Source organism: Ursus americanus, chromosome 3 (assembly GCF_024610735.1).
Source record: "Ursus americanus isolate L20-20 chromosome 3, mUrsAme1.1.p, whole genome shotgun sequence".
Lineage (NCBI taxonomy): Eukaryota > Metazoa > Chordata > Mammalia > Carnivora > Ursidae > Ursus > Ursus americanus.
In genome coordinates this window covers 73,462,569-73,485,200 of record NC_142129.1, presented here as the reverse complement: position 1 = coordinate 73,485,200, position 22,632 = coordinate 73,462,569, and the positions used below count along the sequence as shown (strand labels likewise).

The 22,632-nt window shown below is 38.2% G+C and overlaps 1 protein-coding gene across 1 annotated transcript in view; it reads right to left on the bottom strand.

The window, feature by feature from the left end:
- ABCB1 (ATP binding cassette subfamily B member 1) overlaps positions 1 to 22,632 on the bottom strand; it is a 97,255-nt gene that overhangs the window by 52,861 nt on the left and 21,762 nt on the right. The window contains exons 5-8 of the mRNA XM_045793339.2: positions 15,743 to 15,794; positions 13,544 to 13,735; positions 12,964 to 13,135; positions 4,412 to 4,536 (exon numbers count right to left, since the gene is read on the bottom strand). Coding sequence (XP_045649295.2) covers positions 4,412 to 4,536; positions 12,964 to 13,135; positions 13,544 to 13,735; positions 15,743 to 15,794 — 541 coding nt within the window. The remainder of the gene's footprint in view (positions 1 to 4,411; positions 4,537 to 12,963; positions 13,136 to 13,543; positions 13,736 to 15,742; positions 15,795 to 22,632) is intronic.

Here is a 22,632-nt window from a genome sequence, read left to right as displayed (position 1 = left end):
TCACTCAACAGAGCTCCAGGCATACAAGCCTTACAGTAATTTCTAGAACATACCAAAGTTTGCCACCTCAGGAAATCTGGAAGACTCTTCTATCCCTCCCCCCACCAGTGTAGGCTTTTCATCATCCTTCAAGTCTCAGCCTAGACGAAACTTTCTCAAAGAGGGCTCCCCTGACTGCCATGGTTAAAGTAAAACTTCCCTCCTCACCTTCATCAGCACACTACTTGTTTCTTTCATAGCACGTTTTAAAAGCTGAAATTTCATTAATTTCTTCAGTAATTTCTTTCTTATCTTCCTTTCTACTTTGCTCCCTTCCCTTTATCTCCACTTTATTCTTTGGACTAAGGATCCTAAAAGGGAAAAGTTCTTCTATTTCCAATTAACTATTGAAAACCCAGAGTGTAGCACAGCACGTGTGGAAAGAAAACAAGACCAGCATGTTGTAGTCCTGAGTCTACTCTTGATTTAAAGGCAAAACTAATTTTCAGTTCGCTAGGAGAGAATATCTTTTCAAAGACACATCCCAATAACAAATATCTTTTGAAGAAATGATGTCACACATAAAATGAACCTCTGAATATAGTTGTGTGTGCCCATTTGCTTATTCTCATAATAAAAATTTGATCCCCATCTTTTTTTAAGATTTTATTTATTCATTTGACAGAGAGACAGCCAGCGAGAGAGGGAACACAAGCAGGGGGAGTGGGAGAGGAAGAAGCAGGCTCCCAGCCGAGCAGGGAGCCCGATGTGGGGCTCGATCCCAGAACCCTGGGATCACGCCCTGAGCCGAAGGCAGACGCTTAAGGACTGAGCCACCCGGGCGCCCCTGATCCCCATCTTCTTTAGGAAAAAAATATAAAACTCAATTCCTTTAAACTTTTACTGAACTAAAATGATCGATTTATCTAAGTTCTGAAGACTGGCCTTAACTCCCACAATGTCTTTTCCCTCCTTACTAATGTTATATCCCATACAGAATTATAATTTGTATTGCTAATAATAATCCCTTTTTAAAAAATTATCAGTCATCAAATTTAGGATGTTATTAATTGGGAGAAGTTAGTGTTTTTCTGTTATTTTATGTAGCATTAAGGAGTTTGGTAGGACACTCCATATACAGCTGGGACCCAAAGGACTACAGCCTCAGGATAATAAGCACACACCCCAGGGAGAGTGACAGCAGGGGAACTCGTGCGTCTCAACCCTGGCATCAAGTAAAGGGACGAAAAAACAACTCCCTGAGAATCTGAACCACAGACAATACTCATGCAGATCTGAAATATAAATTCACACCACTGTGTGGTTCAAAAACTCCTACACAAAGAATTTCATGTAAGGTGGTCTCAGGTTAATATCATCCCCAGTGAATGGTAGAAGCAAACACAAATCCTGCCTGTAAGAATCGACTTAAGTCCAGATCCACAATAATACTAAGATGGCACCGATTATAGGATTTATCTTAATTTCAGAACTGTGAGAGAAAAATGTACATCTTAGAATTAATGAAATTTTATTTATTTTCTAATCATTCATTGCTGGTTTCACGGGATTCTTCTCTGAATTGTGATCAGATGCCCAGAGATCTCACTGAGCATTGTTAGTCTTCAGTCTACTGGAACTTCCGTGCATATGATCATATCATCTGTGAATAATGACAATTTTGCTTCTTGTTTTCCAACTCTTCTAGCTTTTCTTTTTCATTTTATTTTTATTTTTCTTACTCTTATTTATTTCATTGGTGTTATTATCCAGTACCAGTTCAACACTAAATAGAAATAATGCTAGCAGATACACCTGTTTCATTCATTATTTTAAGGAATGCTTTGCACATTGCACCATTAAGTATTATGTTTCCTTATGTATCTCTATATACTCTATATTAAGAAAACTAATTCTTACTCTTAGTTTTGAATTTTTGTCATAAATCATATGTAATTAATGCTTTTCCCCCATCCATCAATACAAAACATTTCTTCCTTTCAATCTGTTAATATGCTTAATTATATTAATAGATTTCCTAATGTTAAACCATCTTTGCACTGATGGGATAAAACTAATAAGTTCAAGATTTTTTTTTAATCTGATGGTATTCTTCACATGAATTTGTTTAGCTGATAATTTATGTAGACCCTCTGCATCTATGTTTTAGGTGAAACTGCTTTATAATTTTCCTTTCTCACATATCTGCCTGATTGTGGCTTCAAAGTTACACTGTCCTTATAAGGTGAATTCACAACTTTCTATGCATTTTTTTCTCATTCTCTGAAACAATTTCTATAAGATAGGGTTATCTCTTTCTTGAAGTTTTGGGAGAACTTGTCTGTAAAATTATCTGGACTCTGTGGGTTTTGCTGTGTATATAAGGGCAGAAGGAGATTTTTTAACTTTGGATTCAATTCCTTTGATGATTGGAGGTCTACTCAAGTTTTCTTCCTCCTAAGTGAAAGTTTTAGCCTATATTTTTCTAGAATATTGTCTATTTCATTTGAGTTTTAAATTCTGTTATAAAGCTGTACTTTTAAAAAATAAAGGGGTTTTTTTTGTCTGTAGCAATTCTTCCTTATTTATTCTTTGTTTAATTCCTGATTAAATTTGTAAAATACTTGGTTATTTGTCTTTTTGAAGAATGAGTTTATGGATTTGTCAAGCCTCCGCTTTCTTACACTGATTTTCTATTCAGTTAATTTTTGCTGTTTATTATTCCCTCCTTATACTTTTTGTACTCTGTGGCTCTTTTTCTAAGTTCTTAATTTGGATGCTTAGTTAATTAATTTTCAGCAATTTTTCATTTCTTCTACTGGGCACCCTAACGGTTGCACTGAACGAGGATTCACTTTTAATCTGAAATCCTCAGTTTGGGGGAGAGAGCACTCCCTCACTCACAGAGTTTTATAAATTCAGGCCCTAAGTGCACCAGAGGGTGAGGCCTGAGATTTTGGTTTCTTTAAGGAGATGCTTTCCCCCAGCTCAGAAACTAGGCAGAAGCAGAAGAGTTTGTCTCCCTGTGTTGGTGGACGTATTCTTTCTCTGGTCCACCTTTCCACTGAGAAAAACCAGAAAAGAATCTGAGTTCAAAACTTCATTCTCTGTTTGCTTAAACATTAACAATTCAGAGAAGACTTTTCTGAATCATCTCTCTAAATAGTACCCCCCTATGACTCTAAAAGAATATTTTATATCCCCAAATAATATTTACCCAACTGGTATATCAGATAGCTTGTTATTTGTGGTTGTCTTTACCTTTCTCCTCCCCTTGAAAGAATTTAACTTCCAAAAAGGAAGGGCTGTATTTGATTGGATGTTTGCCTGTTCATTAAGCAAGACTTCCCATTTCATTAGACATATTTTAAGGCAAAAGCAAAAAAATTGAGAGAGAACATAGTTATTACTCTCCTTTGAACTATGGTGCTCAGCCATCACAAATTTTCTCAGAGGACATCTTTGTGGGTATGAAATATATCAGATGAACAAAAGTATACTAAAAACGCACAGGTACAGTATAAAAAATAATTATGCAGCGAACACCCATGTCAGCACAACTGAGGTCAAGAAACAGAATACTGCCACAACCACAGAAGCCCCCCGCTATGTGTCTCACTCTTATTACCCACGTCTCATCTCCCCTGTAACTATCATTCTGACTCATCCAAATTTCCTTGTTTTCCTTATGGCTCTACCAACAACGTATAATGTTCCAAACAATATAGTTTAGTATTTCCTAAAATCCAAATACACATATATTCCTAACATTAAAAACTATAATATCAGATTATAACACATATTCAATAAAGTCTGTCACTGCTTAGAAATCTATGGATCTGATGAATATTATACATTGCAATAAATTTACCATCTATGCTCTCAGAAATCTACTAAAAGGGGACAGTTGTAAAAAATACTAAACGACACATAATAAAGATTTTGAAATTCTGTACAAATGTGCTTTTTAGTTATATTTTTATCTTCCAAATCATGGAGCATAACCCAACTGATGACGAACCTGGACAAGAGGGGAAACAAACCACAGATTAAAACGTATCCCTAGATCTTATCCAAAATACTCATTTAGTCTTAGAGAACAAAGAATTAACTTAATGGGGAAAAATTATCATCAGATATAAAAAATGTTTCAGCCTTAAGAAACTTTTTTATTGTCACTTCCCACCTAGGAGATTCTAGAAAATGTTTTGAATTAGCAGATGTAAGAAGAGTACAACTAAAACACAACTTTTCGAGAAAATTAGCTATGCTGTAGTATATCCAGGAAGCTATTTAAAAAAATACACACGCGCGCGCACACACACACACACACACACACACACACCCTTATATTCAACACTGTCAATTTGAAGGCCATATAAGATGAAACAGAATTTAAAATTACTAGCAACATAAAATAAAAAACTCAAACCTTTCAAGTTCTTTCTTTTGTCCTCCAAAGGCAATCACAGTTCTGATTGCTGCTAAGACCTCTTCAGCTACTGCTCCAGCTTTTGCATATGCCAAGAGTTCTTTATCAGTAAATGAAGATAGTATCTGTTTAAAAATGCAATTTCAGATCATTTAAAATTTTTTAAAAAGTTAGTTTTATCTTTTGAAAAATAAAAATATATACACCAATGATCCATGTATGCTAACGTACATATAGAATGAAGTCTGCCTTTCATTCGTCTTTGGTCGTGATGTTCTGTTTTTAAGTACATATATTCACGCTGTTAACGTGCTTCTTTGTTGGACTGAGATGGTATACAATAAGTTAAAATTTTTATTTTCTCACCAACTACCTCATGGATCCTCATCTAAATAAATAAAACTAGGACTTTGGGGAGATCTTAAATTTCAGAAAAGGCGGTATATACTATAATCATAAACAAAATAAGAAAAAAAGGCATTAATCACATCACGGAAATACGGTGATGAGCTGAATAGAGCAATTGCTAATTGTGCTCTGGATCAGAAGTGTCAAGGTGGGAGACCAGAAAAATGCAGAGGACCAAGCACCATGTGGTGCATGGATTTCAAGAAGGTTTCCCCGGGGCCAGGGGAAGGAGAGTGCTCCCCTTTGCTGGTGCTCATGAGCAAAACTGTATACTCAGCCACCAGGGAGGTCTTTATTTTATGCATGCTCTTTGATCCTTCTGATTGGTTCCTGGGCATTTATTCTGTGGAACAGTACTGGGTGGATTATATACACAGGATCTCATTTACTCTTCTCAATTGCACAGTGAGGTAGGTATTATTTTCCCCACTTTACATATGAGGAAATGAAGGGGTGAAAAAGTTAAAGTAATTTGCTAATAAGTGAAACATCTAAGATTCAAGGCTAAGTCCATATGGCTGAAAAGCCTGAATTAACAAACAGGAAGGAGAGTGAACTTCTCTCTATCTGCAACCAGGCACTGACACATGACCTGGGCTCCTGGAGGGCCCTATTGTGAAAATGGGATCAACTAGCACAGGCAAAGGACTATGTTACTATTTGTACCTGGAATGGGGTATGTAGTCAGCCACTGAAGGGTACATGCAAGTGATTAATAATAAAGTTCTAATTAAACAGTATTACACTCTTTCAATAAGTAATTTAGAAGCATTTGCGGACTCATTTCTACAAGTAGTATCAGTAAAAAGCTCAAAGTTGTTTTGATTTTAACAGTGCACTTCTTCTTTTGCTGCGTGTGAATGTAAAAGGAGCTGTGAGAGATTTAATAATGAAACTGATGCTGTTAACAAATGCGAGACTGCTCTAGTGTGAGGAAACTGTGGTTACCCTGATTGACTTAGGAGCCCGTTTTGCAGAAGTTGACAGACCACTGGTAAGACTAGCTGAGATAAGAGCAAATCGGGGGCGCAAAAGGGATCAAGAGGGGAAAAAAAAGGAACCTCTTTGATGACGCACCCCACACTCCTCCCACCTCCACCCCCGTCCTTCTTATGCTGACATTTAATGAACATGTGTCCCATGAGAAGGCATGATTTCTGAACGCACAAGCTTGGAAAGGAGGACACTTGCCTTTTCCCCTAGATCCAATCAGCTCATTCCATTCAACCTACATACCCTGAGACATCTTAACCCCTTGTCCTTAAATATACCCCATGGCAACTCTTCAGGGAGGCAGATTTGAGAAATTTTCTCGCACCTCCTTGTTTGGCGTTCTGTAATAAAACCCTTTCTCTCTGCCACAAAAGCGTTGTCAGCGTTTGGCGTGCAGCACAGCAGGCAACAGACCCTTGTCCAGTAACAAGAATGGGTGGGTGAAGGCAAGTGAACATCTATTAACCATGTTCTGTGTGCAGACATGGTGCTGCACGTACCTGTCTTCTTTGCTACCCAAGCAATAACCCATTTATGCACTAGACCTTCCTGACACCTCAAAGCAACTAAAAGGAAGCAGAATTTGTCACCCCAAATGTGCCCCTTTGGCATATTATCTTCTTGGACTGAAGGTTTAGATCTGTTTTAATTTAGGGTTTGTTCCAATATGCCTTCCACCCTCCTCTCTTTCTCCTCTTCCTTTGAGACTCCAGTGGTGACGAATGTTGGCATTTCTGTTATTGCTCCACCGCTCCCTGAAGCTCTTTCCATTTTCTCTCCATTTCAGAGTTAAGTGAATTCCCCTTGTTCTCTCCCTGGGTGCAGATTCTCTTCTGTCACCTCCACTCAGGGAGGCTGAGCCCAGCCACCATGACCCCGAGTTTCGCTGTTGTATCCTTCCGTTTTCTCCTTTCATTTCATCCTGTTTTTAGACCTTTGACTTCATTGCTGAGATTACCTATTTTTTCCTTTTATTTCGAGAGAATTTGTAATTGATTAATGAAGCATTTTTATGGTGGCTGTTTCAAAATCCATGTTCAATAATTCTAACATTTGATTTATCTCAGTGTTAGTGTCACAGTTCATTGTTTTTTTGTTTTGTTTTGTTTTGTTTCTCATTCAGGGTGTGATTTTCTTGGTTCTTGGTATGGCAAGTGACTTTTTATTGTACCTTGGACATTTTGTCTGGTATGCTAGGAGAATGGGTCCTATTTAATTTTAGCAAGTCGTTACTTTGTGTGGGCTCAGCCTGAAATCCCTGGCCTACTTTTGTGAGCTGTGGTTCCAGTGGCAGTTTCCTATTCATTTTCTATTCCCTGTGCATTATTTTGGCTAGAATGGTTTATCTAGAGCTGCCAGTACTCCTGATGGCCTCTCTTTCTGCCACGCGAGGGAGTGAAAGTGGATTCTACAAGGTCAGACTACCAGCTGTCTCTCAGGGGAGGCAGCATGTGGTGGTTTTCCCTGCCTGTGCCCTCTAGCTGCCCCAGTGCCTCTAGGTGCAAGATGACAGTCACCAGCATACTGGTCTAAAGCTGCTTACTGGACAAGGACGCTTGCTGTGACAGGGTCGCTTCCTGTTCTTTCTTCTTGCCCCTGTTACAGAGAAGAGCCTTGGGCTCACAGGGACAAAGAAGCTTCGCAGGCTGGACCCCACTTCCTTTTTTAACAAGGCTGCTAACCAGAGAACTTATGAAATTAGTTTGAAATCATACCAAAACTTTAAGGCAGACTGAGGATTAAAACTTGGGTCTCCAGCAATAAGCCTGCAGCTTCATTTATTAAATAAATAGTATTTGAAGCAATGCATAGTTATTAAAAGATTAACTTTCGGTCTGTTTTCCTAACTTAACTAGAACAGACATCAATACATATTAAACAGTTCTTCAATAAATACTGACATGAAGAGTTTGCCACCTGACTTGCCTGACATTCTCGTAAACAGAAAAATCAATTAACACACACGATTTTTGCCAAGTATTTCAGCTGACTAATAGAGAAATGCATTTTAACCACCAAGAATATCATTTACACACTCTTTCTCTCAGCAACAAATTAACAGACTCCTCAGAACCTCAATTTCTTCCTGTGCTAAATAAGGTAATACCTACACTTCAGAAGGATAATATGTACTTTCCTGATATAGTAGATGCTCAGTAAACGGTAGTTATTGTTTGTAATATCAAAATAATATCCATCTTACAGGGTAATATTTTAAAACTTCTTAATATTCACCATCTGATTTATTTTGTGTTAGGCTTGACTTTGGTTGGCCCCCCAGTACCTTTTATGCTTTTGCCAAATGAATTTGTAGTGCTTTCTCTAAGTTGTGGTGAACCCAAGAGAAATTACAAACTGACCCAATCTCTACCACCACGCATTCTTACATCGAATCAGTTTAAAATGAACACCACACCCAACCTTGAAAGGGAAAATAAGTTTTACAAGATCATCAGAGGCCTGTGTGCAGAGGCAGGAAGGGCCATTAATACTGTTTTGCCTTCATGATTGGGAGAAAAAACTGCAGGCTTGGATTTACATGCATCGGGGCTAGACAGTGTCTATTTTCTGAAAACTATTTTCATACCAATGGATTTAAATATATAAAACATTAGAGCACCATTTATAACACTGGCACAACTGCTAAATCAATATACAAATTAAACAAAACCTAAAAAACATTAAAATCAATAATGTTAGCTGAATGGGACATATGTGTTATTCAGTGAACTTGAATCTCTGTGAATATAGAATTGTCTACAAAGTACACAGCTCTTGAAGAGCTGAGCATGCCTTGGGGCCCCTGAGTGGCTCAGTCAGTTAAACGTCTGCCTTTGGCTCAGGTCATGATCCCAGCGTCCTGGAATTAAGCCCTGTGTGGGACTCCCTGCTCAGTGGGGAACCTGCTTCTCCCTCTCCTTCTGCCCCCTCCCCCTGCTTGTTCTCTCTCTTTCCCTGCTCAGTGAGGAACCTGCTTCTCCCTCTCCTTCTGCCCCCCTCCCCTGCTTGTTCTCTCTCTCACTTGGGCTCTCTCTCTCAAGTAAATAAATAAAATCTTTTTTTAAACAAAGAGTTGAGTATACCCTTAAATGAAGTCAGTGGATGAGATGTGAGAGCTACTTCTTTCTAGCTCATCCCTTTCTCAAATAACCACATGGCCCAGGAGAGCATGGAGTCCTGGCAGAGGTAGGACTTAGTAAGGTTACAGCCATTTATTCCCACTGATTTTGAACCAATGATTTAAAACCAAGTATTGAGGTGCTCCTACAGCTTCAGGACAATTTGGACCACATCCTCAGGGAGGACCTCACAGACCTGACCAGCTGAGGATGGGGCTTTGCTGCAGTTTTCCTGGACATTTACCTGAGTAGCTTATTTTAACAAATAAACCAAAACCTAGCTAAAGGTCCAAACAGCCCCCACTGTGAGCAAGGAGGAACTCTGCAGAGGACTGACCTATGGGAAAGTGCAGCCAAAACACACGAGCAGAGCATACACAGCATATACCACAAACACCTCCTGAAGCACCAGGATCTGGACAGCGTGCGACCCTTTCTTAATATAGCATTACTCTCAGGAACAGGAAATCTACAAAATGACAAGATGGAAAAATTCTCCCCAAAAGAAAGATCAAGAAGAAATCAGAGTCAGAGATTTTTCTCAAAACAGATATAAGCAATATATCTGAACAAGAATTTAGAACAACAGTTGTAAGAATACTAGCCGGACTTGAAAGAAGCAAAGAAGACACCAGAGAAACCCTGACTGCAGATATAAAAGACCTAAAAACTAGTCAGGCCAAAATTTAAAAATGCTATAACAAAGATTAGAGCAGAAACAAATGATACAGAAATTTAAAAAAAAAAAAAAAAGATCAATGAAATGAGGAGTTGGTTCTTTGAAAGAATTAACAAAATTGATAAACCCCTAGTTAGACTATAAAAAAGAAAAGAGAAAGGACAAGCAAATAAAATCACAAATGAAAGAGGAGAGATCACAACCAACACTGCAGAAATACAAACAATCATAACAGAACATTACAAGCATCTATATGCCAACAAATTGGGCAATCTGGAAGAAATGGAAAAATTCCTAGAAACACATCAACTACCAAAACTGAAACAGGAAGAAACAGAAAACCTGAACAGACCCATAACCAGCAAAGAAACTGAAGCAGTCATCAAAAGTCTCCCAACGAACAAGAGGCCAGGGCCTGAGGGCTTCCCAGGGGAATTCCACCAAACATTTAAAGAAGAGTTAATACCCATCCTTCTGAAACTGTTCCAAAATAATAGAAATGGAAGGAAAACTTCCAAACTCATTCTATGAGGCCAGCATTACCTTGATTCCAAATCAAAGATCCCACTAAAAAGAATTACAGACCAATATCCCTGATGAACATGGATACGAGGATTCTCAACAAGATATTAGCAAATCGAATTCAACAGTACACTGAAAGAATTATTCACCACAATCAAGTGGGATTTATTCCTGGGCTTTCGGGATGGTTCATTATCCACAAATCAATCAATATGACACACCACATTAATGAAAGTAAGGATCCTTTCAATAGATGTAGAAAACACATTTAACAAAATACAGCATCCTTTCTTGATAAAAACCCTCTTGATAAAAAGTAGGGATAGAAGAACATACCTTGACATCATAAAGGCTGAGTATGACAGACCCACAGGTAATATCATCCTCAATGGGGAAAAACTGAGAGTTTTCCCCTAAGGTTAGGAACATGACAGGGATATCCACTCTCTCCACTGTTGTTCAACACAGTACTGGAAGTCCTAGTCTTAGCAATCAGACAGCAAAAAGAAATAAAAGGCATCCAAATTGGCAAGGAAGAAGTCAAACTTTCACTATTTGCAGATGACATGACACTCTATGTAGAAAACCCAAAAGACTCCACCAAAAAATTACTAGAATTGATACACAAATTCAGCAAAGTTGCAGGATATAAAATCACCATACAGAAATCTGTTGCATGTCTATACACAAATAGTGAAATAGTAGAAAGAGAAATCAAGGAATTAATCCCATTTACAATTGCACAAAAAAACCATAAGATACCTAGGAATAAACCTAACCAAAGAGGTAAAACATCTGTATGCTGAAAACTACAGAACACTTATGAAAGAAATTGAAGAAGACACAAAGAAATGGAAAAACATTCCATGCTCATGGATTGGAAAAACAAATATTGTTATAATGTCTATACTACCCAAAGCAATCTATACACTGAATACAATCCTGATTAAAATACCAAAATACCACCAGCATTTTTCACAGAACTAGAACAAACAATCCTAAAATTGTATGGAACCAGAAAAGACCCTGAGTAGCCAAAGGAATGTTGAAAAAGAAAAGCAAAGCAGGAGGCATTGTAATCCCAGACTTCAAGCTGTATTACAAAGCTGTAATCATCAAGACAGTATGGTACTGGCACAAAAAACTGACACATGAATCAATGGAACAGAACAGAGAACCCAGAAAGGACCCTCATCTCAATGGTCAAGTAATCCTCAACAAAGCAAGAAAGAATATCCAAAGGAAAAAAGACAGTCTCTTCAACAAATAATGTTGGGAAAATTGGACAGCCACATGCAGAAGAATGAAACTGGACCATTTTCTTACACCATTCACAAAAATAGACTCAAAATGGATGAAAGACCTAAATGTGAGACAGGAATCCATCAAAATCCTTGAGGAGAACACAGGCAGCAACCTCTTTGACCTCTGCCGCAGCACTTATTAGACATGTCTCCGGAGGCAGGGGAAACAAAAGCAAAAATGAAGTACTGGGATTTCATCAAGATAAAAAGCTTCTGTGCAGTGAAGGAAACAATCAACAGAACTAAAAGGCAACCAACAGAATGGGAGAAGACATGTACAAATGACATACTAGATAAAGGGCTAGTATCCAGAATCTAAAAGAACTCATGAAAATCAACAACCAAAAAATAAAAAATCCAGTTAAGAGATGGGCAGAAGACATGAACAGGCATCCTTCCAAAGAACACACACAAATGGCTAAAAGACACATGAAAAAACACTCAGCATCACTCATCATCAGGGAAATACAAATCAAAACCATGAGATACCACTAGTCAGAATGGCTAAAATTAACAACTGAGGGAACAACAGACGTTGGCGAGGATGAGGAAAAAGGGGAACCCTTTTGCACTGTTGGTGGGAATGCAAACTGGTGTGGTGATTCTGGAAAGCAGTATGGAGGTCCCTCAAAAAGTTAAAAATAGAAATACCCTACAACCCAGCAACTGCACTACTAGGTATATATCCAAAGGGTACAAAAATACTGATTTGAAGGGGCATATGCACCCCAATGTTTATAGCAGCACTATCAACAATAGTCTTAATTATAAAGAACCCAAATGTCCATCTACTGATGAATATATAAAGAACTGGTGCGTTTGTGTGTATTTTATATATATATATATATATATATATCATCAAGACAGTATGGTACTGGCACAATATATATATATATATATATATATATATATATATATATATATATATATATATATATATATATATATATATAAAATACATGCATACACATAATACATACTGGAATATTACTTGACCATCAAAAAGAATGAAATCTTACCATTTGTAAAGACATGGATCGAGCTACAGTGTATTATGCTAAGTGAAATAAGTCAGTCAGAGAAAAACAAATATATGATTTCACTCATATATGGAATTTAAGAAACAAAATAAATGAACATAGAGGAAGGGAAGGAAAAAGAAAAACAGTGAGGGAGACAAATCATAAGAGACTTAACTATAGAGAACAAACTGAGGGTTGTTGGAGGGGAGGTAGGTGGGAGATGGGCTAAATGGGTGATGGGCATTAAGGAGGGCACTTGTGATGAGTACTGGGTGTTATGTGTAAGAGATGAGTCACTATATTCTACTCCTGAAGCCAATACTACACTACATGTTAACTAACTTGAATTTAAATAAAAACATAAATAATAAAATAAAATAAAATAAAACCAAGTATTAGTATAGAATCTGGGCCATCGTGTGATATAAAAACAGTCTTCCACCGTTGGGGGCGGCAGTAAGGTGGAGACAGTATAAAGTCTGGATTTACAACATGCTTTACCCACCTTTGCCCAGATAGCAGCTGACAGTCCAAGAACAGGACTGATGGCCAAAATCACAAGGGTTAGCTTCCAACCACGTGTAAATCCCACTATAAAACCGATGAAAAATGTTGCTATTGACTGAAAGAACATTCCAATTTTGTCACCAATTCCTTCATTGATTTTGGAGACATCACTAAAAGAATAGACAGTGTTAAAAATAAACATGAGAATTGTGAATATAGAACTGAATCCATTTAGCTGTTGTGTTCTGAGTATGGGGCAATTAGTTTACATCTAGGATTTTGCTCAGAAACTTCCTCAGAAAATATCACATTGTTGCTCTCCCGCGCCTCTCTCAGGGGACTTGCTGAGTCTGGCAGTTCTCCCTCATTCATTGCTGGTCATGCAAGTCCCCTCATGCCCCAGCAGGGTAACAGGAACCAAATGATCTATAAGACATGGTTGCTGCTCAGAAGAAATTCAGTCTCATAATTACTTCTGAGGTATGCACTAAATATCTCTGAAGAGATCTGATGACATCTCTTTTCATTTAAATAAGAATAAGAACCGTGTCTGTTTAAACGTAAAACCAGGTACTTACTCCGTGAGCCGGGTGTTAAGCTCTCCCACATCATGCACGTCAAACCAGCCGATCTCCTGTCTCATAATAGCGTGAAAAAACTGTTTCCTAATTTTGAGTATCTGTCTTCCAGCTGCCAGGCACCAGAAGGAAACCTGGATGTAAGCGGCAACTAGCACTCCAGCCCCAATCCCACTGTAATAATAGGCATACCTGCAAAGCAACGAGAACACTCCACAGACGCAGTTTTCCGATTCCCCGCAGCTTTCCCCGACAGACCACTCATACTTATGTCTTCAGTCATGTGGCTACCTTGCCACCCTTAACAAATTAGAAGAGGCGGTGGCAAGCAGAATTGGTGGTTGGCACCCAACTACGTTTACACCAATAGAGTGGGATGATTAGCAGTATGGCTTCTGCTTTGGCTCAAATCCCAGCTCTTCAATTAACTGCTGTATAATCCTGGGCAAGCTGCTTAACCTTTCTAAAGCTCAGTTTTCTAACTTCTTATCTGCAGTGAGATGCAGATAAGACTAGCAAGGCAGCGTGCATAACATGCACTTAGGCCAGTGCCGGGCACCGAGCAAGCTTCAGAGCATATGCCAGTTACTGTGAAAGACTCGTGTGTGCCTTGAGGCATCACAGCACCAAATGAGACCTACTGCTGTATTCCTGTCTACTTATATTGCCTCGGGATCAGTGATGAGCACTTTGAGGTGTTTCTGCACATTGGAGAATAGAAAGAAGTGACAGAACTTGTCAGAAAGTGGAACCAAGAGCTGGAAATGGTCGCTTGGCCTTTGAGGCTATGAATCTGGCAGAACACAGATGCCAAATAAAAAGTATTTTTACATCATCTGCCCGACTAGCCTTCGTGAGTTACCCTAACATGCCTAATGAATCAAATAGCATGCCTTCCAGTTTAAACTTGAACAACAGAAAACTTGACCATCTTCTAAAACCTGAGTCTTGATCATCTAGAAATAGTGAATTTATGTTTCTTTGCTCTGAGTCTTTATATTAAAAAAAAAAAAAAGCAAACAAGTCTTGTGCCTTACTAAGTGAATTCATTCTTAGGTTAGAGACAAACATGCTAAAATGAAATATGGGATTCCAATATTCCCATTTTTACAAGTTCTCTACTTGCTACCTTCCAATAAAAAGGCTGGTATGAGCCATGCAGAAGCTATAAAAATGATTATGTAATAACCAGAGAGTCATGGGTATTACTGTTCACAACATGGTGTTCAACCCAGCAGGCATCTTGGTAAACACACCTTCCCCAAGCTATTCCTTGTGATTACAATGAATTTATCTGGGATGATGTAATGAGAATACTAAACTTTAGTTAATAGATAACTCAGTAATTAATTATTATACAAGTGTTAATGATACAACAAGAAATAGCTCTAAATAAACCCTACTTAACAAGTAGAATGAGGAGTTAATGTATTCTAAACCATCAGTCCACATTAATTCAAACAAAATATATTTATATTTAAACATTTGTAAGATGATTACAAGATACTGTTTCATTTTCCTCAATATAAAAAAAATGCCTCTCCATAAGAATATTTGCTTCTCATCTTTCAAAATATGATCAAGCATCTCTATTTTCTTCAAACCTAACAGATCATATACAGGATAACGTGGAACTATTACCTTCTGATTAACCAACTTGTACCTTTGGACATCTCTTTTAAGCTGTCCTGGGGAGCAAACTTCAAGATATATAAATCATTAACAAAAACTTCCCAGGGTGAGTAAAGGTCAGAGGGACTATATTTATTCTGGGATGTTTTGTTTCATTGTTTAGAATTTGATGCTGTGTTAAAGAAAAAAAATGTGTTGACTGGTCTCATCATATCATGACTAAAAAAATCCAGAAGGAAGCTAATAATTGCAAAGCTATTGTAAATATGTGATTCTTAATTTAACTACATTTTAAAAAGCCACTTTGAATTCTTCTAACTTCCTGTTATGATATTCTATATTTACAATGCATATATAAATCTAATCTAGGCTTAATTTTAATTTGAGTACAGCTCAGGCAGCAAATTCTTTACTTAAAAAATAAAAAAATTTACATTGTATCCTAGAAAACTAACAATGGCATTGTTCTTTAAAGCCTGATTCTTTATTATGCTAATGCAAAATTTTAAACAATGCTACAACTGGATACAGAAAATCTTAACAATAGTAAGGAAAACGTCTAATTACGTGGTCATTTCCTCCTCCAGAAGGTGGATGAAAGTTGCATTGTTCGTAATACCTAGATCGCCACAAAACAAACATATACCATTATGTCTCTTTGTTCTCCATTAAAAATAAGCATATAAAAATGAATCAAACTTGTGTCACTTTACAATTTATGCAAAAATAGGTCAAACTGATGTTTTAACTATGTGTAAGAATTATGGCATCCATTCAAATTCGTAACTGTTGGCCACGTGCAACCACACACACACTTAATTCAGTGAAGCTTATTTGCAAGAAGAAACCCACATTTATTAAGAAGCAGTGTGTCAGCTGGAATATTGGTGTCCATGAATTAAAATATTTTATGAAATATCACTCTAAGATGACATAGAGAAAACTCTTTTCTAGGGCCTCAATCCTGCTGATTAAATGTCAGTGCATGCTCGACACTAAAGCACTTAGCATTTAAAATCTAACACTGCATTTTTCCAGTTTTCATTTTCATTTAAAAAATATAAAACACAAAAGTTTACGTAACAAGCACTACTGAGCTCATCATGCAGTATTAGCAAATGTTGACATTTTTAGACAAGGTGCATGAAAACTTCAACACTGCCCACCCAACACACACACACACATACATACATACATACACACACACAATATTTTGGTGTGTATTTTTTCAGTTTCTTTCTGTATGTATGTCTATTCACACGTAAATACACATACATGTTGGTTTTTTTAAAAAAATCACAGCCCACAATCAGCAGCCAATTTTCTGTCAATGTGTGTATAAATGTGTATCTTCCTTTTTTCAAAGTTACATCTATTTCAGTTGTTTCCAATGTTTTACTGTTACAGGCAATGCTGCATTTAAAAACATACCCACACACGTATACCATATAGGAATGTATGGCATATATTTTTATAGGATAAACTATCATAATCAAGATTGCTGGCTCAGGGGGGAAGCACACTTTAAATCCTACTGTCATTTCAAAAGTTAGGTCATAATATGAGAGGGCTTCATTCAGCTGAGTCTCATTTTGACAGGCATGGGAAAGGGGAGGAAAAGTTTTTCTGGCAAAGGGAGCAATGTGGACAAAAGTCCATGGCATGTTTGGAAAGGGAATAAGCCACTTTGGCTGGGGTGTGGGTGTGTTGTGTGAATGGGAGAATGTGGGTATGTGACCGGAAAGATCATCCGGGCCCCATAGGTAAAGCATATAAAACTAGTAGTCACTCAGCGGTTTGAGAAGAGGACGTGATTAGAGGTAGGGTTTAGGATGACACAGCACACCTGCTAGCAACGCATCAGATTAACCGGACTAGAGAGACCGAGCGATGTGAGCTACCGCGATGCGGTAAGCACAGAGGGTCTAAATGAGAACAGAAAAGAAGGAAAGGACCCATAAGATTCAGAGAAGGAGAAGTTACAGGTTCTAGCAACTGCTGAAACAATCAAGACTTCAAGTCTAAGCATCTGGAGCGTGGTGGTGTCACGGTGGGAAATAAATTAGAAAAAAAAAAAGAGCAGGTCTGGTTAGATGTAAGAGGATTACTGGTTCAGTTTTGAAGATTTCTATTCTGTGGTATTTGGAACATTCAACTGAAGGTGTCCAATAACTATTTAGACCATAGCACTCCAGTTCTGGAGAGAGTTCCGATCTGAATGATTTAGGAGTCACGTGCTGGAGGCCATAGCTAAATTCAGGAAAGAAAAAAGCCATCTCTCCTTACCTGTGTGGACAGGGTGGTGGGTAAGAAGAAGAGCGTGAGCAAGCACAGAACCCTGGGGGAATTTACATTTAGGGGTAATACAGAATGAATGTAAGGAAGTAACAAAAAGATGCAGAGACGGCGGCGTAAAGCACGTAGCAGAGAACTTGATTGCTCCGTATCACTTTTGGCAAGGCAATAATACGTGTGTCCAGACTGATTTTTTAAATCAGTTAGGAGATTGCTTCTGCTCTGTATTTTCAAGGATAAAATAATAAACAGCTAGCTGGGTGAGGATTTTTCTCCACATGAGTCTTAGAAGATCCCTCATTAGGGATTTTCAATGTCATCTATCTAGCCAGGAAAGGTTCTAATTGGTATTAATTGTTGCTAGTGTGTATTACTACCAAAGCAAGACAAATTTTCAAAGCTAACTTAACATCTGTTTTCTATTCATCATTGCTACTACCAGTTTTCTCAATTCTAGAGGTAAGGAACCAAGAGAATTTAAATAAATGTTCTTAGGTAATGGTGGCTTCTAGGTCTATAGTCACTTTAGACTGTTTGAAAAGTAAGAAATGATGTTAAAGGTCAAAATTGACTCCTTTATGTTCTCGTACAATACACATATATAAATGCACACACATGTGTGTACAATACCGTACAATAAATTCATGTGTGTATATATATTTCTCTACATGTGTGTGTATATACACACAGATTCAGTCATCAGACTCTAACTTTAGTACAAAGTGCATTTTACTTATGATTCAGTAATGTCAAACTGTACCAGTGAGAATAACAACAGAGCATGCAAATCATCTGACAGAGATAATCTCTACTGACCAATGAAATAAAAATATTACATTCTTTGGACTCCCTCCAACCAATTTTTCTTTTCCTCCAATCAATTCTTATGAATTAAAAGCTCTCTGGCCCAGAGATTTTTTTCCTGCTTCTATGAGCTTCTCACAAAATGCTCATCCTTAGGTATGCCTTCACAAGATCAAAACTTTTTTTTAAAAGATTTATTTTGGAGAGAGCGAGTGAGCATGAGCGTGAGTGGAGGGACAGGCAGAGGGAGAGAATCTTCAAGCAGACTCCCCACTCCGCACAGAGCCTGACATGGGGCTGGATCCCATGATCCCAAGATCATAACCCAAGCCGAAACCAAGAGTTGGATGCTCAATTGACTGAGCCACCTAGGTGCCCCCACAAAATCAAAACTTTTCAAGCTGAAATGACCTGACAAATCATACAGTACAGTGACTTTTTACTTGTATGGATCTCAAGGGTTACTGCCCAAAGCAATATTTATAAAGTAGAAAGTTTAAATAGTATCTAAAAGTTAATACTGTTTTTCAGTGGGAAACGTCAGAAACTCTCTATATAACAAATGTGTGCGTGTGTGTCTGTGCGTGGGTGTACACACACCTAACAATATCAACCAAATAACGAGTACAGAAAAACATTTAAGTGCACCTTTTGTTTTAATAAAATACTTGCTTAGACTCTTGACCACTTTCTCCTCCTCTGGCTTCCAGAACCTCCTCCTGGTTCCTCCACTACTGTGATCCTTTTTAGTGTCATTCACTGGCTCCTCATGTTCTCCCTCTCCCTACAAGCTGGGGTTTCCCAGAACTCCATGCGCACTCCCAGGGTGACCTCAACCACTTCCACAGCATTAGGGATTCCCATATCTGGGCTGGAGCTATTCAAATCCTCTCCTTCCTCAGGGTCAATGCTCTGGTTCAGGGCCCCATCATCCCTTACCTCTACACTACTAAGAGCTCCTAACTGGTTTTTCTACTCAGTCAGGTCTTCACTCTGTCATCTGATTTTATGTTTGCAAACAAAAATGTAATCATACTGGGGCACCTGGGTGGCTCAGTCGGTTAAGTGTCTGACTCTTGGTTTGAGCTCAGATCATGATCTCAGGGTTGTGAGACTGAGCCCCGCATTAGGCTCCACATTAGGCATGGAGTCTGCTTAAGATGCTCTCCCTCCCTCTCCATCTGTTGCTACCCCCTCATGCGCTCTCTCTCTCTCGGATATATATATACATATATATATTCCATTAATAGCCTTCAATGACAGTCGCTGCATCACAGATGAAGTCCAAGGTCCATAACATGTCATATTAGCACTTTTTCAATCTTGAAAATATATTCCTGACAGGATAACATTTTTGAAAGGTCAATGAATGATTGTTATAAACATTTTCTTTACCCCCACAGCTTTCTTATTTCAGTACTAGGGCATTATGCAGTCACTGTCTGGAGGGAGGTCTGCTGTACCATAAAAAAAAAAAAAATAGTGCCCAAATTTTTTCTTGGTTTCTGTGCTCCTGAAGCCTTTGCCCTTGGGGACTGGAGAGTATACAGAGCATGACAACATATGTTGATTAAATGTCATGAGGTTGAGCTCCACCCTTTTAGATTAAAGATTATCTTCCACATACTGAGAAGAGATTCAGTAGAGAAGTGATGACAGCTTTCTTCCTCCAAGCTTTTATTCATTTTCCTCTCTCTACCTGGAATGCCTTTTACCACATTTTTTTCTTCTGATAACGATCCCTCCTCCATGAATAAGTTCAAATATGACCTCTTCTCAAATGGCCTACCTTTAGTAGAGTGCCTCATCTTGTCACAGAACTCCAGAGTAACTGACACAGGATTCAATTTACTAAGTCAATGCTCGAAGTATGGTGAAGTACCGATAGAAGGATCGATATCTATCTCCTCCTCCCACTCCCACTGGCGTGAGCCCCTGCAGAACTGGACTTAGTTATCTTTGTCTCCTCCGTACACAGCCTGCTCTAACTGCTGTAACCTAGCCCGTCCCAAAGGTTTACAAGTGGTTTCACAGGGCCACCACACATGTAGACCATGGCTCAAAATATTCCATCCAATCATTCTATTTTGTATATAAGTGTCTCATATAAAATTAATAAGAGATACACTGAACCAGTACCTTACTACCCAAGCAAGACTTCAAAGAAACCTCAGCTGAACAGCGCCCACCACCATGACTAAAGACTCCATACCATTCAGGGATCACATTACATTGCATTTTTATCTGATCTGAATATCTCAATATGTTTAATAATTTTACCTACTGAACACTTACGAACAGTATGAATAAAAAGTATGAGACATAAATACATCTGTGATTTCCTAAGTGGTAAAAGGAGATTGTATTATAAGGGTGATTTTCAGACCATCGTCCACAGAGCCTTCACGTTAGACACTATTTCAGACACCGGGGACACAACCTAGCACAAGAAAGCCATTTTGTTCTAATCTTGTTGGATTTCTGTGCAAGCAGGAAATGCTTTTACTTTCAGGCCCAAACCTCATGTGACAGGGCACCACTGCTGAAATTTCTAAGATAGCTTTTCCCAGGAACTTCCTCTTTTCCCCCCTAGGCCTTTCTTCCCATTTGACAAGCTGTAATAAACAAGTAATCCAATAAATCAACAAGATAATTTCTCAGTAATAAATCTTGAGGCAAGTGGCAACACTTTAGTGACTTTCAAGTGGGTTGGGGACAAAAGGTCTTTCTGAGGGAGAAGTGAATGGTAAGAAGCCCTTACAGAGAGATGGGCAGTTTCTGCAACACTCCAAGCCAGGAAGGAGATGGGAGTGCTCAGAGAATGGAGCTTTTATTAGGTTCATCCCATTTCTTAAGTATCTAAAATAGGTCAATTATTATCTGTGTATCATTTTTTATGCTGTCTTTATTATATGTTGTAGAGATGACATCTTAGCTAATCTACTTTTTGGCTTGAAAAAGCATTCTCCTAATAATCGCCAAAAAAAAAAAAAATCTGGCTACATTATACTACTATTCTAGAAAAAGTAGCCATATCTTAACTGTTAATACAAACTTTAAAAACTGCCACATCAAACAGTGTACTTCCAAATATGTTGTCAATATTGGATACTCAATTTTCCAGAAATTTACCTCTAAGAATTTTTCTAGTGAAATAGTTAGGGGCAGAGGAAAGCCATGAGCAAATGCAAGAAAACAGATCCATTATGGAAATTTTTATGAAATAACTTAGAATTCAAATATTATCTATCATTCTATTTTGGAGCATACCCAACACCGGCCTTGAGGGCACACATGGCAATGTCTTCGTTGCGTACATCAAAGTCTTGAAACACACATTCGAGATCTGTCCATGATTTACACACTCACAGTTTAAGCAGCAAAATACAGATATTATTTTGAGAATAATTTTACAGATAGTCTTCCTGTTCCTCATGAGTTTTAGAGCAGGGGGATGGAAATGATAAATATAATGATAAACATGAAAATAAGCTCTTTCCACTCTTCCCCTTTTTGTCTGCATTATGAAATTGTACTAGATTTTGAGTGACTCACATTTTCTCCACTCCTCAGCCCACGATGTGGTAGGAGACTAAACAGAACCAACCATAATACAGTTATAGAGAAAGAGAAAAAGTCATCAGTGTGGATGTACCATAAATGGAAACATTAGAGACAATAAATAATCAAGTGCTTATTGAAAGAATATCTCTGGCTGATAACCACCACAAGACATGGAAAATATCCTCTGTATCCCTTAATTTCTGAATCAGCTTGTCATCTTCAGTGTCTTCCTTTCTGGGTGTCCTTCTGTTTCCTTCAGTGTGTGGGCTTGGGACCAGTCTGCCTGGGCTTGAATCCTCATTACCAACTCTATGACCAGAGGCAATTTAAATCTACTCAACTCTCTGGACCCCTTTCCTAATCTGTCAAGAATAAGGAGTCAATACATGTAATGTACTCAGAACAGCACCCAGCACATCTTAAATGCTCAACAAACATTAGCTTTTGTTATTGCAAACGACTGAGTCTTTTCTCAAGGCTTAAGGCTCCCACTCTCTATTTTTCTCTACCTCTTATCCCAGGAGGCTTAACATCCCTTCCACTCAAATATTGCCAACTCCTAGTCCTTTTCTGTAGGCCAAGATTCAGTCTTATTTCTTCAACTGCCTGGCTGTCATTTACACTTGTACCCAACCTGTCACCTTCAACATATGTCTAAAATCACAATCGTCTTTATCTGGGCTCATTTCCAGAGAGCTGTCAGTCTTAAGAGGAGGATGAGAACTCACAGAATACCAACAGAAAATCAGCAGTCATTAAGTTTTGTTCACCAAAGTTGTACAACAGGACCAGAG